Source organism: Globicephala melas, chromosome 11, assembly GCF_963455315.2.
Source record: "Globicephala melas chromosome 11, mGloMel1.2, whole genome shotgun sequence".
NCBI lineage: Eukaryota > Metazoa > Chordata > Mammalia > Artiodactyla > Delphinidae > Globicephala > Globicephala melas.
In genome coordinates this window covers 92,892,498-92,906,875 of record NC_083324.2, presented here as the reverse complement: position 1 = coordinate 92,906,875, position 14,378 = coordinate 92,892,498, and the positions used below count along the sequence as shown (strand labels likewise).

General features: G+C 46.7%; 1 protein-coding gene across 9 annotated transcripts in view; it reads left to right on the top strand.

The window, feature by feature from the left end:
* PHACTR1 (phosphatase and actin regulator 1) overlaps positions 1-14,378 on the top strand; it is a 539,914-nt gene that overhangs the window by 329,188 nt on the left and 196,348 nt on the right. For all 9 annotated transcript variants that reach the window (XM_060308258.1, XM_060308257.1, XM_060308254.1 and 6 more), the window contains one exon: positions 5,977-6,141. In XM_060308258.1, the coding sequence (XP_060164241.1) occupies positions 5,977-6,141 (165 nt within the window). The remainder of the gene's footprint in view (positions 1-5,976; positions 6,142-14,378) is intronic.

Here is a 14,378-nt window from a genome sequence, read left to right as displayed (position 1 = left end):
TCTACAGTTGCTCTCAAAGTCCACCGCCTCAATTTGGGATGATTCATTGTCTATTCAGGTATTCCACAGATGCAGGTACATCAAGTTGACTGGGGATTTAATCCTCTGCTCCTGAGGCTGCTGGAGAGATTTCCCTTTCTCTTCTTTGTTCTCACAGCTCCCAGGGGCTCAGCTTTGGATTTGGCCCCGCCTCTGCGTGTAGGTCGCTGGAGGGCGTCTGTTCTTCGCTCAGACAGGACGGAGTTAAAGTAGCCGCTGATTCGGGGGCTCTGGCTCACTCAGGCCGGGGGAGGGAGGGGCACTGCGTGCGGGGCGGGCCTGAGGCGGCAGAGGCCGGCGTGACGTTGCACCAGGCGCGCCGTGCGTTCTCCCGGGGGAGTTGTCCCTGGATCCCGGGATCCTGGCAGTGGCGGGCTGCACAGGCTCCCCGGAAGGGCGTGTGGCTAGTGACCTGTGTTCGCACACAGGCCTCCTGGTGGCGGCAGCAGCGGCCTTAGCGTCTCATTCCCGTCTCTGTGGCCCGCGCTTTTAGCCACAGCTCGCGCCCGTCTCTGGAGCTCCTTTAAGCAGCGCTCTTAATCTTACCCTCTTTTCGCGCACCCCGAAACAATGGTCTCTTGCCTCTTCGGCAGCTCCAGACTTTTTCCCAGACTCCCTCCCAGCTAGCTGTGGTGCACTAGCTCCCTTCAGGCTGTGTTCAGGCCGCCAACCCCAGTCCTCTCCCTGCGCTCCGACCGAAACCCGAGCCTCAGCTCGCAGCCCCGCCTGCCCCGGCGGGTGAGCAGACAAGCCTCTCGGGCAGGTGAGTGCCGGTCGGCCCTGATCCTCTGTGCGGGAATCTCTCCGCTTTTCCCTCCGCACCCCTGTTGCTGTGCTCTCCTCTGCGGCCCCGAAACCACCCCCTCCGCCACCCGCCGTCTCCGCCCGCGAAGGGTCTCCTAGTGTGTGGAAACCTTTCCTCCTTCACACCTCCCTCCCACTGGTGCAGGTCCATCCCTATTTTTGTCTCTTTTTTCTTTTTTCTTTTGCCCTACCCAGGTACGTGGGGCATTTCTTGCCTTTTGGGAGGTCTGAGGTCTTCTGCCAGCATTCAGTAGGTGTTCTGTAGGAGTTGTTCCACATGTAGATGTATTTCTGATGTATTTGTGGGGAGGAAGGTGATCTCCACGTCTTACTCCTCTGCCCATCTTGAAGGTCTCTCCCTTATAATTGTTTTAACATGGTAATTTCAGAATAATTTTTACTCATTTTTGGAAAATGTGATTATGAAGCAGGTTTTTGGTCCTTGTGGTACATTTTTCTTAAGTCGAAGAGTGATGCTGATTTTCATACCTCAAGATGGTGTGAAGGAGCTGCATCAGATGCTCTCATTCATTTACTTATTAAACAAACCATTAGGGAGTGCCAACGATGAGAGCAAACTCGTGTCAATCCTGAATAACTTGTATCTTGGTTTTGTTTTTCATTGTTTATCTTTTTCTGGCTTTAGTATATACTCCCTCCCTTTAATCCGTAGCAGAGGATGTTTTAAGTTGGCTGAACTCATATAAAGCCTCAACTGGGATGCTTTAAATTTTTTACGTTTTGTGTCTTAGTCTGTTTGGAGACTCAAAGATGGGAACTCTTCCAACCAAATGTAGATACTCAGATAGACATGAAATTTTGTGTATTTTTTCGGGGGTTTGATCCCCACCCCCAAAGCCCACTGGGACCCAGACAGTGTTTCATTTGGGCCGCAGCATATGTTTAGAGAGGTACTGGAAGATCATTCTGGGCAGGAGCTCAGGCAGAGTTTCCTGAAGGGCAAAGCAAGAAACGAGAACTTTCTACTGTAAGTTGTGTAGACTCCTTGAAAGTCTCTGAGAAGAGTGGGCTTCTGGAAGAGTAAGCTAGCAGCAGTTCAAAATACAAGTTTGAAGGCAGGAGATTAGGGTTGGGAAGGTAGGTTTGGAGACTTGCAAAATGTGGACAGGTAACAATGAGATTAGCAACTGAAGCAAGAAAATTTTAAAAGGTGTTGCATAGAAAAGAGAAAGGGATCTTGTGGGAATCAGATCACCAGACTCTCTTGAGTTGGTTTGCATCCTGGACTCAAAACCTCCCTGGTGTGGTTTCCCACAATTGTCGCTGTGTGGCTCTTCCCAGCTACTGAGCGTTGTTGAGGGAGCACCAACTCCAGCAGCTGATACCCTTTAAAGAGAATAATTTCCAAATTCAGTGTTGCTCCAGAGGCTGTTCACTTCCTCCGTTTGGCTTCTGTTTACTCATTGCAGTTCGTTCTTTAAAACAGTCTCCTCAGCCTCTCTGTAACCCAAACTTACTTAAAGTCACCTCAGTCTTTATCTTCTTCCCATCAGGCTCCAATAATCCATTTTATCCACTGCTACCACATTAATCCTTCTGAGGCTCCCATCTGATCTGTGCCATTTGTGACCAGATATCTCAGTTCAGATGTTCAGTGACTCAGAGTAAAGTCCTCCGATGACGAATTTCTATAAGCACTTGTCATCCCACCTCTTCTCCTCCCTAAGAACCTTGCTTCACAAAGTTCTCAATCTCTTCCCTACATCTTCAGCCTCTTACTCTGCACTGGCTCTTGCAGCTCAGCCTACTGACGTGATCCCGTCTCCCCATCCTGACACATTTCCTTCAGTTGTGCTCCGTTACCTTAAGAAATAAAGTCCGACTCCCTAAAGAGGTATGCAAAAAACAAAAACAAAAACTGCATTATCTGGTTCCAAAGCCCTTGTCCTTGAGCGACCATCCTGTTCGGCTGGCTTCTTCCCTTTATACTCAGAGTTCGTTAAAAAATGTAAAGTCTTCGTTATCTCCCCAGTCATGGAAAGCAAAAACTTAATTCTTGCTTCTTTGTCCTCCCCCATGTGTATCCGGAAAATTACCAAGATAATTCTTCCCCGTGCTGGATTGCATCTTTTTCTCTGTGTCCCTTCTGTCCCTCCAGACGAGTGCAGTAGCCTCCTCATTACTTCCTCTGCCACCTGTTTCTTGACACTCCAGTTAAGATGCCATTGCTGTGAAAATGATTCTCCTAAGAAGCACATCTGGTTGTGTCCTGGTGGTAGGTCTTCTCGGTCAGGCTGATTAAAATTGAGCCCCTCCTCCACCAAGGCACTCTTGATCTCATTTAACTTGTATCATAGTCACTTTTTTTTTCTCCCCCAAGCAAGTATCTTTTTTTTTTTGCGGTACGCAGGCCTCTCACTGCTGTGGCCTCTCCCGTTGCGGAGCACAGGCTCCGGACGCGCAGGCTCAGCGGCCATGGCTCACGGGCCCAGCCGCTCTGCGGCATGTGGGATCTTCCCGGACCGGGGCACGAACCCGTGTCCCCTGCATCGGCAGGCGGACTCTCAACCGCTGCGCCACCAGGGAAGCCCAAGCAAGTATCTTCTGCCATACTCTGCAGTTGATTTAGCTTGACTGTGGAATGTCTGCTGCTCACCCTACCTCCCAGGGTAGGCTCCCTGAGTTGGCATTTTTATCTATTTTGCTTACGGACATAGCCTAAGTGTCTGGTACAGAGTGAGCTTTCCATACATATTTGTTGAATGTCATAATGTCAATCCCCATTTTCGAATTCTCTTCCTTCTCCCTCTGGGTATAGGATAAAACCCAAACACCTAATAAACTTCCCCCAGGCTTGCAGGATCTGGCTCCAGCCCCCTCTCGCACCTCTCACCTCTGGTTCCCCATCTTGGCTGACACTCCGGGTTTCTCTGGGTTTCTTGAAGCTCCCAGACATGCCATGTTCTTTCAGCCCTCTCTGTTCCTTTTGGGTCTCTTCCTCTTTCCAGGAATCCACTCCTCTTTCTTCCTCACGTGGGGAGAACAGTTCCTTTTCTTTCAAAATCTAGCCCCAAATGGTACGTGGCACGCCCGGGGGGTGTTTTCCAACTCTGTGAAGCAGAGTCAGCTTCTCTTTGCCTCCGTTGAATTTGGCGGAGTTCCCCGTCACAGCAGTTTTCCACACTGATGTCTCTGACTCTTCCGCTAGAGTCTGCTCAGCCGTGTCCAGATCTTCTGTGCATCTGCTCCAGAAATAATCAGTGTCTGGCGCACTATTAAGTGGTCACTTAAGACAGTGATTGAAAAGAGGGGATTACCCATTCATTGAACCACGTCAAGTCAAAAGTTCAAAGCGGGCGTCCCTGGTGGCGCAGTGGTTAAGAATCCGCCTGCCAATGCAGGGGACACGGGTTCGAGCCCTGGTCCAGGAAGATCCCACATGCCGCAGAGCAACTAAGCCTGTGCACCACAACTACTGAGCCTGTGCTCTAGAGCCCGCGAGTCACAACCACTGAGCCCGTGTGCCACAACTACTGAAGCCCGTGCACCTACAGCTCGTGCTCCACAACAAGAAAAGCCACCGCAATTAGAAGCCCGCGCACCACAACGAAGAGTAGCCCCCGCTCGCCGCAACTAGGGAAATCCCGTGCGCAGCAATGAAGACCCAACGCAGTCAAAAATAAATAAATAATTAATTAATTTAAAAAAAGTTCAAAGTGCCTTCGCCATGCAATACGTCCAAATCGTTACTGCCTTCCCCCGCCCAATTTATGTCCCCCATGTTCCCAGCTTCCATGAATGAAGGGGGCCACTCCGCCGATGTGAATGTGGCCATCAGGAATGACCTGCCTCCTCTCCCTCATCCACCCAGTCAGTCCCAGGTCCTGTTGACTCCTGGCTTCCCAGATGTCACTCAGATTCATCTACTTCCTTTCCGTCTTGCCCAGGAGCCTTTGCCAACCTGTCGTCATCTGTCACCATTGCACATGGCCCGGCATGTGGTTGAGGGTTCCATATGTATCTGTTGAATGATTGAATCTCCTGGTTAAAACCATATTGGATGGTAGCAGGTAGAACATCAGGCTGTAAGATCGAGATTCCAAGAACAGACTGTGTTGCAAAGTCCAAGAAATTTTTCTGAAGGATGGTGTCAAGAGGCCCAGCAGAGTGGTTCTGGATTGGCCGCAGCTCTAGATGTAATTGGACTTTCTGGAACGGCAAGTCCCTCCCACCTGCCTTGATTTCGCCAAGGAGGTTATTTTCTCAGATTATGCCTGTCATAAAAATTCAAGTTGGGGCCTCTTTACCTCACTGAGATCTATAGATGCTCATGTACGTTGGAAAAGAGTTTTATTCCAAGTGATAAGCGGTCAGAGTGCTTGTGGCCCTTAAGAAAGGGTCCCCTGGGCATTATGAGTTTGAAGGTCTTCATGTCCTCAAAACGTCAAGCTGTTGGGATTAGGCTAGATGGTACCTAATGTCACGCTCAACTCTCAATTTACAGGAATTTTTTTTTTATTAAAGCAAAGCACCAGGAACAAAAAGACCTAAACGAATTGTGGCAATTGTAAAATCTTATGAAGTGTAAGTGTTTCTAAACACGGTCAGTGGATTTTAAGGCGGAGGCACTCGTTCAGTAGATGCTAGTACTTCTGCAGGTCTGGGTGAAGCATGGTTGTAGGAAAGAGCATTGTGGGTGGTGGAGATGTTGGCGCTGGAATAGACGGTTGATAAATGTTTTCTCCCTCCTCTTTTCTCAGCTGACGGTGTTATAGTGATGGCATCTGTCAAGTCTTATTTGAGAAATTGCTGGGCCAGTAGCTACACTGTCATTTGACTCTTTGGATGCCCTGTCCCTGCCTCGTAGGGGAGGCTCCGATGGGTCAGGGGCGCTCTGTTCCTCCTCCAACACCTCATCCTTTTGCTCAAGCCTAGGTGAAGGCTGGGCAAATTTGGTTGGGGTTTTCCAGATTCCTAGGGTTGGGCTGACTGTCACCAGCCTTTAGAACACGTTGGTAGGACTTCCATTCCAAAAGGCAGAAAGAGAAACGGAAGTTGGGTCATGTGGTTTCTGTCATCTGTAACCATGGCAAGCATTGGCCATCTGTGAGGCTCCCATTTTAACACTTTTCCTTCTCTCGCTCTTTTCCATCTCTTTCTCGGGAAAACAAGCTGAGGAAGTGGAGAGGCTGGCGGCAATGCGATCTGACTCCCTTGTCCCGGGTACCCACACCCCACCCATCCGGAGGAGGAGTAAGTTTGCCAACCTGGGAAGGATTTTCAAGCCTTGGAAATGGAGGAAGAAGAAGAGTGAAAAGTTCAAACACACGTCTGCAGGTAAGGTTATGTTTTCCTTTGTTTCTCATCGGGCGTTTGTTTTCTTCAGCTCTGTACGTTCATTCGTAGAATTTAATTACCCTAGGCTGTCGGAACCAAAGGAAGAGAATCCAGCCTTAGGCTTGCTCTTGTGTTTAGTGATCCTTCAGAATGATGGAGATTGGCTTTTAGGTCCTATGTGTGTTCTCATGGCTCAGGTTGTTGGTTGTTGCTTTGCAATTTATAAAACCACCACTTCTATTTGATCTATAAATAGCTGAACTTAGAACTCCACCTTTCCCATACCTGTATGCTTTCATTCTAGCGTCGACAGTCCATTTCTCATTTTTCATCCTTATTTTCCCTGCTCCCATAAAAATCAACACAGGAGCAGAAAGTAAGTTATATATGGTTATTGGCAGATAGGAATAGGTTATTTCATGGAGACAAAAGCTTGAGTAAGCGAAGCATCATTGTAATGACAAAGATAACTATATAGTTCATAGCCGAGTGGACGGCAAAGGAATCTGGGTAAAGTCAGCGTGGCAGGGGTGTGAAGAGCACAGACTCTGGAGTCAGACTGTATGAGTTCAAGTCCCAGCTCTGAAACTTGGTGGCTGCATGACCTTGCTCAATTTAACTCTGTACCTGTTTCCCACCTGTAAGATAGGGGTGAAAATAGTACCTTACATGACTTAGTGTTTGTGGGGTGTTTATGGCGGCACGTTATGTGGGTATTTTTTAATAAGTAAGAGTATTGCAGAGGGAGATGTATAGGGAAAGAAACGTGAAGAGTTCTGATTTGACCCTGTCGGGTTTGACATGAGGTGATGGAGGAGCCGTGCAGATTCTTTTTGTTTGTTTTGTCCTGATTTTGGTACCCGGGTCATTCCAGGGATACTCTGGGGCTTTTATTTCCTTCGTCCTCTGTGTCCTCAAAAATTCAGCCTGTTCTCCCTCTTCCTCAGAATCATCACCTCCTCTGTTTCTTGGTCCTCTCCCCGCTTTGGCTCACGTCTAAACTGTGAAATAGGCGATGATCTGCTTCTTGTACATGAATACTCGTCCACAAATCTGAGAATTTTCATGCTAGCTGCTTTGGGGAATGAAAGAGAAGAACAAACATAGGAAAGTTGGAATCTGAAACAGTTCTCATGGTAGACATCCCCAGTTTCGTGCTTTCTGACTGTTTCTGAGATGGAAACCTCAGTGCCCTGTGGCTGTATATAATTTGTTCATTCCTGAGATTACAGTGAACCTCCGAATTCCATGAATTTCTAAATTGTCACGCCGCTGACATTTACCTGACTACACCCCACTCTTCACCTGACTGCATTCTCCCTTTTGGTCATTGTACAGACTTGTTAAGGTGGCATAAAATGTGTACGTCGCTTACGTATTTGTAAACACTACTGAGAGATTTACGTGCAAGGGAAACTCTAATGGATGACTCCTCTGTGTCCCCTAAGAGCGAAACAGAATAGGGCACTTACATCATGGCCTTGGAGAGGAGAAATCTAAATGAAATATATTTTCAGGCAGAGTGAGGGGTAAGACATGTGAACAGGAAAGAAGAAGGGAATGTTCTGTAAGCACTGGAAAAAATAACAATAAAGATTCCACAAGTTCCAGGCTTCCCTGGTGGCGCAGTGGTTGAGAGTCCGCCTGCCGATGCAGGGGACGCAGGTTCGTGCCCCGGTCCGGGAAGATCCCACATGCCGCGGTGCGGCTAGGCCCGTGAGCCATGGCCGCTGAGCCTGCGCGTTCGGAGCCTGTGCTCCGCAACGGGAGAGGGCACAACAGTGAGGCCCGCATACCGCAAAAAAAAAAAAAAAAAGATTCCACAAGTTCCTTTACGATGGTCTTCCTGACTCTGCTATGAAAATGGTTTGTAATAATACCCACATCCATTTAAATAGTTGCCATTTGTCAGCATGAATTCCCGCATGACGGTGGCAGATGCATTTCCTCCTGGCATTCCAGAGCTTTGCGTAGTCCATTTGGCAAGACCACAGGGCGAAGGTCTGGTGCTTCTCATGTGAAATGGCACCTGAACCGTCGTGCAGACTTTTTAAGGTGTCGGAGGGCTTCCTTGGTGATGCAGTGGTTAAGAATCCGCCTGCCAATGCAGGGGACACAGGTTCAAGCCCTGGTCCGGGAAGATCCCACGTGCCACAGAGTAACTAAGCCTGTGCGCCACAACTACTGAGCCTGTGCTCTAGAGCCCACGAGCCACAACTACTGAGCCCGCCTGCCACAACTACTTAAGCCCACGCACCTAGAACCCGTGCTCTGCAACAAGAGAAGCCACTGCAATGAGTAGCCCCGCACGCAGCAACGAAGACCCAATGCAGCCAAAAAAAAAAAAAAAGATGTTGGAGAACTTGTCCTTTGATGGGTGCAAGTACAGTGGCATCAAACCACTCATGAACCATTAAAAGTCTGAAAATGTTTTCATTTAAAACTTTTGAGGGAAAGAATTAAAACATGAGACAGGCAAAGTTGCAGCTTTAATCCTATTATTAACTATTCTTAGCAAGTTCTTGTGATCTCGAGGGCCAAACTGATTAATTTGGCAACCAAATGCCATATTTGTATGTGGTTTTATTGTATTTTATTTTTTTGTATGTGGTTTTATTTTAAAGAGACATATTCAGCTCCTGAATTAGAGAAAATAGAGGATAGACTAGAGCATATCCGTATATTGTGATGGATGGTTATATGATATAACAAGCTATTCTAGGTTTTTTAAAACCAGTGGTTTACACTGTAGTATCCTTTGTTCTTAACTGGATTCAGAAATATTATTCCTTATTTTTGGAAATAAGGAGAGACTTTCTGTGCTAGTTTTTAGCTCCAAGGAGAAAAATACTGACAATTTAAGGATGTTTAGCATGATAAATTATATATATGTTCAAATAGTACTTTGAAGTGCAGACTTTCCTATGTGTGGATAAGAGTCAAATATTAAATATACAAGAGGGTTGACTGTGGGAGTATTAATTGGTTGGCCAATTTTAGCTGTTATGCATTTACTTGTCTTATATGTGTGTGTCTGTAATGTCCTTTCATATGTACAATAATTTCCACAATTTTAAATACAAAGAATAAGTCCAGATATTACATTTATATTATGTATTTGTATTTAAAGTTGTGTGCTTTCTTGATTACATGAAAGGTTACATGATTACAATGCATACTTGGCCTGTTATTATTTCCACAGTGAGTTAGTTACCTTTATAATTTGCCGGAATTAGCTATACTGTAGTCTTACTGTAACTCAAGTTACAGGATGTATGTGCCTGTGTATGCAGCATTTTCAAAGGTGCACCCAGAAATCTTGCTTTGTAAGTCATGGTAGCAATAAGAAAACTACATTGGAAAATTATGATGTCAACATTTTCCTTAACTTTGGCATCAACAATTACATGAATTTTTCAAAGACCGATCTCCACGTCCCATGCTGCTCAGACATCTTCCTATTGTAAGCTGGAGGCTGGTGTCCTTAAACGGCCTTCAGCACTGAACTCTGGTGGAGAAAACACTACAGGACAAAAAGCTTCTCTCAGAAGCATCACACGACAGTAGGAGTAAAACAGTAATGGATAGAACATAAAATAATGGGTCCTCGGGAGATCTCAACATGCCTTTCAGCCTGTCCTCAGAGGCTCTGTCCAGGGCCTGTGAAGCAATTAGCCTGACATGTCCAACTTCTTCTGTAGAATCAGCGACAGGGGTCCACGACACATTCCACACCTGCCCCAGGAGCAAAGACAGATGACAACATCCACTCTGAAATAGAATCGACAGGGCCTCCCCAAAATAGTCAGCTGCAGCCATCTTACCCAGATTCCTTGGAAATGAGGATTGTATTTATAGAAAAGCAGAACTGGCAGGAATAAGCTGTGAAGACGCCACCCAGTTATGCTTTTATTTCCTCTTGAAAGAAAATCATAAGCTGCGAGAGTTGGCCCTGGAAGTCTACAACGTGCCAAAATTCGCTTTGTGCTTCTAAGCTTTCCTGCACCCCTAGGGCCTTGAGCAAAAAAATTAAAAATAAAAACCTCTTCCGGAGTGCCTATCACTTACTGAAACTGGCCGTGGGAGTATGACTGCGAGCGGAAACTGGACCTTGTCGGTGAGCTCATGGCATGCACGGTGTCTCTGGAGAGACAGTCAAATTACAAGAGTAAAGGTTAAGATCACAGCTGTGATAAGGACAGTGAAGGGAAGCTACTTGAAAGAATGAGGGGGCGGGGCTTGAGGGAGTAGGGAAACTTTCCTAAGAAAGAGAAGTTTGAGCTGGGATGTGAAGGAGGCGTAGGAATTTAGAAAATTAGCCTTCCAGGTAGCAGAAACAGCATGTGCAAAGGCCCTGTGGTGGAAGAAGCAGGGGTCAGCCAGCTAGGAAAGCAAGGATGACCAGTGGCTGGAGAATGGAAAGCAAGGAGTGTGGGGTGGGCTGAGGATATCTACCTGGCCAGAGGTTAGGATTTCAGACTTCTGTAAACCGTAGGGAGTTCAGAAACGATACCCACGTGGCATGGTGCGCTTATGTATTTGCCAAGCACTGCCACCTTCGCTAAAAAAAGGTAACAGTGCAGACAGACATCTCCCAAAGGTTATGGTCTTGAGGGAAAAACAGGTAGTTAAGCCAATACTCACAACAAAGTATAAGCAACAGAAGACGCGCAGGGGCTTCAGGAACTCAAAGGAGACAAACCCAACTGAGCTATAACTTACTAGGAAAGGTTTCCTAGAGAAATGAATGTTTAACCAAGGAATTAGGCAGTGAATGTGTGGAAGTCTTCTCTCCCAGTGGAAAGAACAGGATGTAAGAAAACCTGGAAAAGAGAGGAGGAGAGATTGACAATCTATAGCTTGGAAAGAGGTTGTGGTTTGGAAAGGACTGTTGGGCAGGGAGGAGTACAGAGTACTGAGAGATGAGGTTGAAGAGGTGGGCAAGGGTCTGCTCATAAAGGTTCTTAGTAGAACGTCGTGGAGTCTGGGCTTTATCCTGATGCATTACCCTAATGAAGCTATCAGAAGACTTGCCTTTCTGAAAGATCATTCTCTATGCTATGGGAAGAGTTTGGAGTGGTACCCAATGTTATTTTCAAGTTGTTAATATAACTTCTTCCATATATTTGTGTCTGTAATGAGAGAAAATTTACTTGTGAGAGAATTAAGAAGATACCTCGTTGCTGTCACATCCAACGGAATATTAAGTGTGTCTGTTGATTCTGGCAACAAGGAAACTGGTTAGCAGGTGGTTAATTATTACTGTTGGGGAGAGATGAAGATAACCTAGGCTAAAAGAGTGGCATTAGGAGCTACAGGCTGTGAACAGTTGCAAGGGATATTTAGGAGATAGAATGAGCAGGACGTGATTACAGGTTGGATGTGGAGGATAAAGGAAGAATAAGAACCACGCTCTTGTTTCTCTCTGAGCAGTGACCTGCCGTTAGATGGATGGAGGTACCACATACTACATCGGGTTTATGGGCAAAATGAGCTTTTATTTGGGGGCATGCTGGCTTTCATGTGGTTCCAAGATACCCCAGTTGGAGGGATATTTGTTGAAGCCATGGGATGAAAACTCCAAAGGAGAATTTGACATGGGAAGCAAAGAGGGGTTGTGGCAGCCCCCTGAGGACCACTGACCTGCAAGTTATGAACACAGGCAGCAGCAGAGTCTACAGGGAAGGCAGATAAGGCCCGCCAGAGAATTAGGAGGAAAACCAGGAGGGGGCCATTGGTATCTCCTGACCGGAGCAGGAGAGAGTTCAAGAAAGGAGGAGGGTCCACTCTGCCAGGTCCCGGCAAGATGGTCAGGACTGAGAAGTGTCTGGAGCGTTCAGTGACAACTCATTACTGGTGCCCTTGGGGAGAACAGTTTCGGGAAGCTGCGTGGCTGGGAGTTTAGAAAGCATATGGTTATGGTGTGAGTGAGACTTGAGGAAGCAGACTACTTCTTTTAAGGAGTTCGTCTGGGAGGGAGAAGGAGAAGTACAGAGTAATCACCAGAAGGGGGTAGAACTTGAGGGAGGTGTTTTTTTGTTTGAGATTGGTTGGATTGTGTCAAGATGCAGAGTTCACCTTAACATGGCTTTGGCATTCCAAGGGGAATAGAAACACCAGCGCAGCGACTGTGAGGCCAAATAACTGTATTTCCACGCATTTTTCAGTGATGACAAGTCTCATGACTAGGAGAAAGACATGCAAATAATCAGAGCACTGTTGAGCATCTGATCTTAATAAGAAATCATCAAGTTGTGTAGCTTTCAGCACCTGGCTGGATCACAGTTCTCTTTGTACGATTGGAAAACTCAGTTTCTTTAAAAAAAAAAGAATGAGCATGGACAGGCACAGAATCTTCTTACCTGCGTATCCATCATGACTCACAAAGGGAACATCTAGAGGTTAGAAGGCAAAGTAGACTTAGAGGCCCTATTTTTTTAAGAGTTTTTTTCTTCTGTTTTTATTATTTTTTTAATGAATTTATTTTATTTGTTTATTTTTGGCTGCGTTGTGTCTTTGTTGCTGCGCACGGGCTTTCTCTAGTTATGGCGAGCGCGGCTACTCTTCATGTTGGTGCGTGAGCTTCTCACTGCGGTGGCTTCTCTTGCCACTCAACATGGGCTCTAGGCACGTGGGCTTCAGTAGTTGTGGCACGAGCGCTCAGTAGTTGTGGCTCTCAGGCTCTAGAGCACAGGCTCAGTAGTTGTGGCGCATGGGCTTAGTTGCTCTGTGGCATGTGGGATCTTTCCGGACCAGGGCTCAAACCCATGTCCCCTGCATTAGCAGGTGGATTCTTAACCACTGAGCCACGAGGGAAGTGTAGAGGCCCTATTTTTAAAGGACATCTCTAGGAGGTACAGGCTAAAGGTTGTGGGAATCGGCACCCTCCCGGAGTGGGGATTGTAAAGATATCATTGTTACCTCTCAAAGTGCATGTTATCCAACACTCTTTGCTTGCATGTCAAGACTATATGGTCCTTGATGACAGCGATCCTGCCTTTGCCTCTCTGTCCCCCAGCATTAAGTAGAGCACCTGATGTAGCGGGTACCCGAATGCGGTGGCCAGCCAACCGTACTGTTGAGGTCCTCTGTTTAATAGGTCTGAAAGGGGAGAGGTAAGGACAGTGATTGAAGCATAAGCTGGAAGGTCCCGGCCTTGGAAGAACTTGCCATCATCCACGAATGCTTTTCAGTTTCTCAGAGCTGTTCACAGGTCAGGTTATTTGGGCAGCACTGTTGCTTGGGTTATCTGTTGCTATGGGACCAAACACCCCCAAACTTAGTGGCTTAAAGCGACAAACTCAGTTGTATTATGTTCTGTGACTGGGCTCAGCTGGGTGGTTGCTCAGCTGGTGTCGCTTGGGGTCTCTCACGTGTTTGCAGGCAGATGGGATTGGAGTCATTTGGAGACTAACCAGGCCATGGGGAGAGCTGTAGGCCTCTCTCCTCCAGGCATTCTCAGTGCCAGTCCGTGTGGTCTTTTCCCGTGGTCTCTCCAGCAGGATGACTCAGGGCCCCCAAGAATGTGAAAGTAGAAGCTGCCAGGCCCGTTAAGACTCAAGTCCAGAATTGGCGCAGTATCCCATTTGCAGTATTCTGTTGCTTAAAACAAGTCACAGGAGCAGCCCAGACTCATTGTTGGAGCAAACGAAACAAGGGTGTGAGTGCCAGGAGCATGGTTCATTGGGTGCCAGTATTGGAAGCCAGCTACCTCCATTGTTGAGGTCTAAGAAAACTGCAGGTGCTCCTTATTCCCTTCTTTCCAGGTAGACTGCTTTTACAATTTTATACTGACAACAACAACAGCAGTTGCTATAATCTGTTGGGTTTTCTGTGAATGTGACACGTGCATGACCCTGTCCAGGCGTTATTACTTTACTTTCACAACAGACCTACATAGTGTTATTAAGCCCATTTGGCAGGTGAAGAAACTGAGGCTTAGCGCAGCTAAATACTTTCCAGTTAGAAATGGAAGAGTTGGAACTTGAACTTAACCTGGAATCTTATCACGTACATTGTGTTTTGGGTCCATGAGTGTGGGAACTCATAATTCAGATGCTTTAAAACGTATCATTCATCTGCACTGAACAGTGATGTGACAGGACACTTTCCTTTTCTGACTTATCTCTAGAAAGCTGAAATGTGAAGGAAGAGAATCGCATCAATAGGCACCAACCCTGGAGGTCCTAACGTCTTTCTTGAATGCCCTTAGAGGCAGGGGTTAACAGCTTACCCAT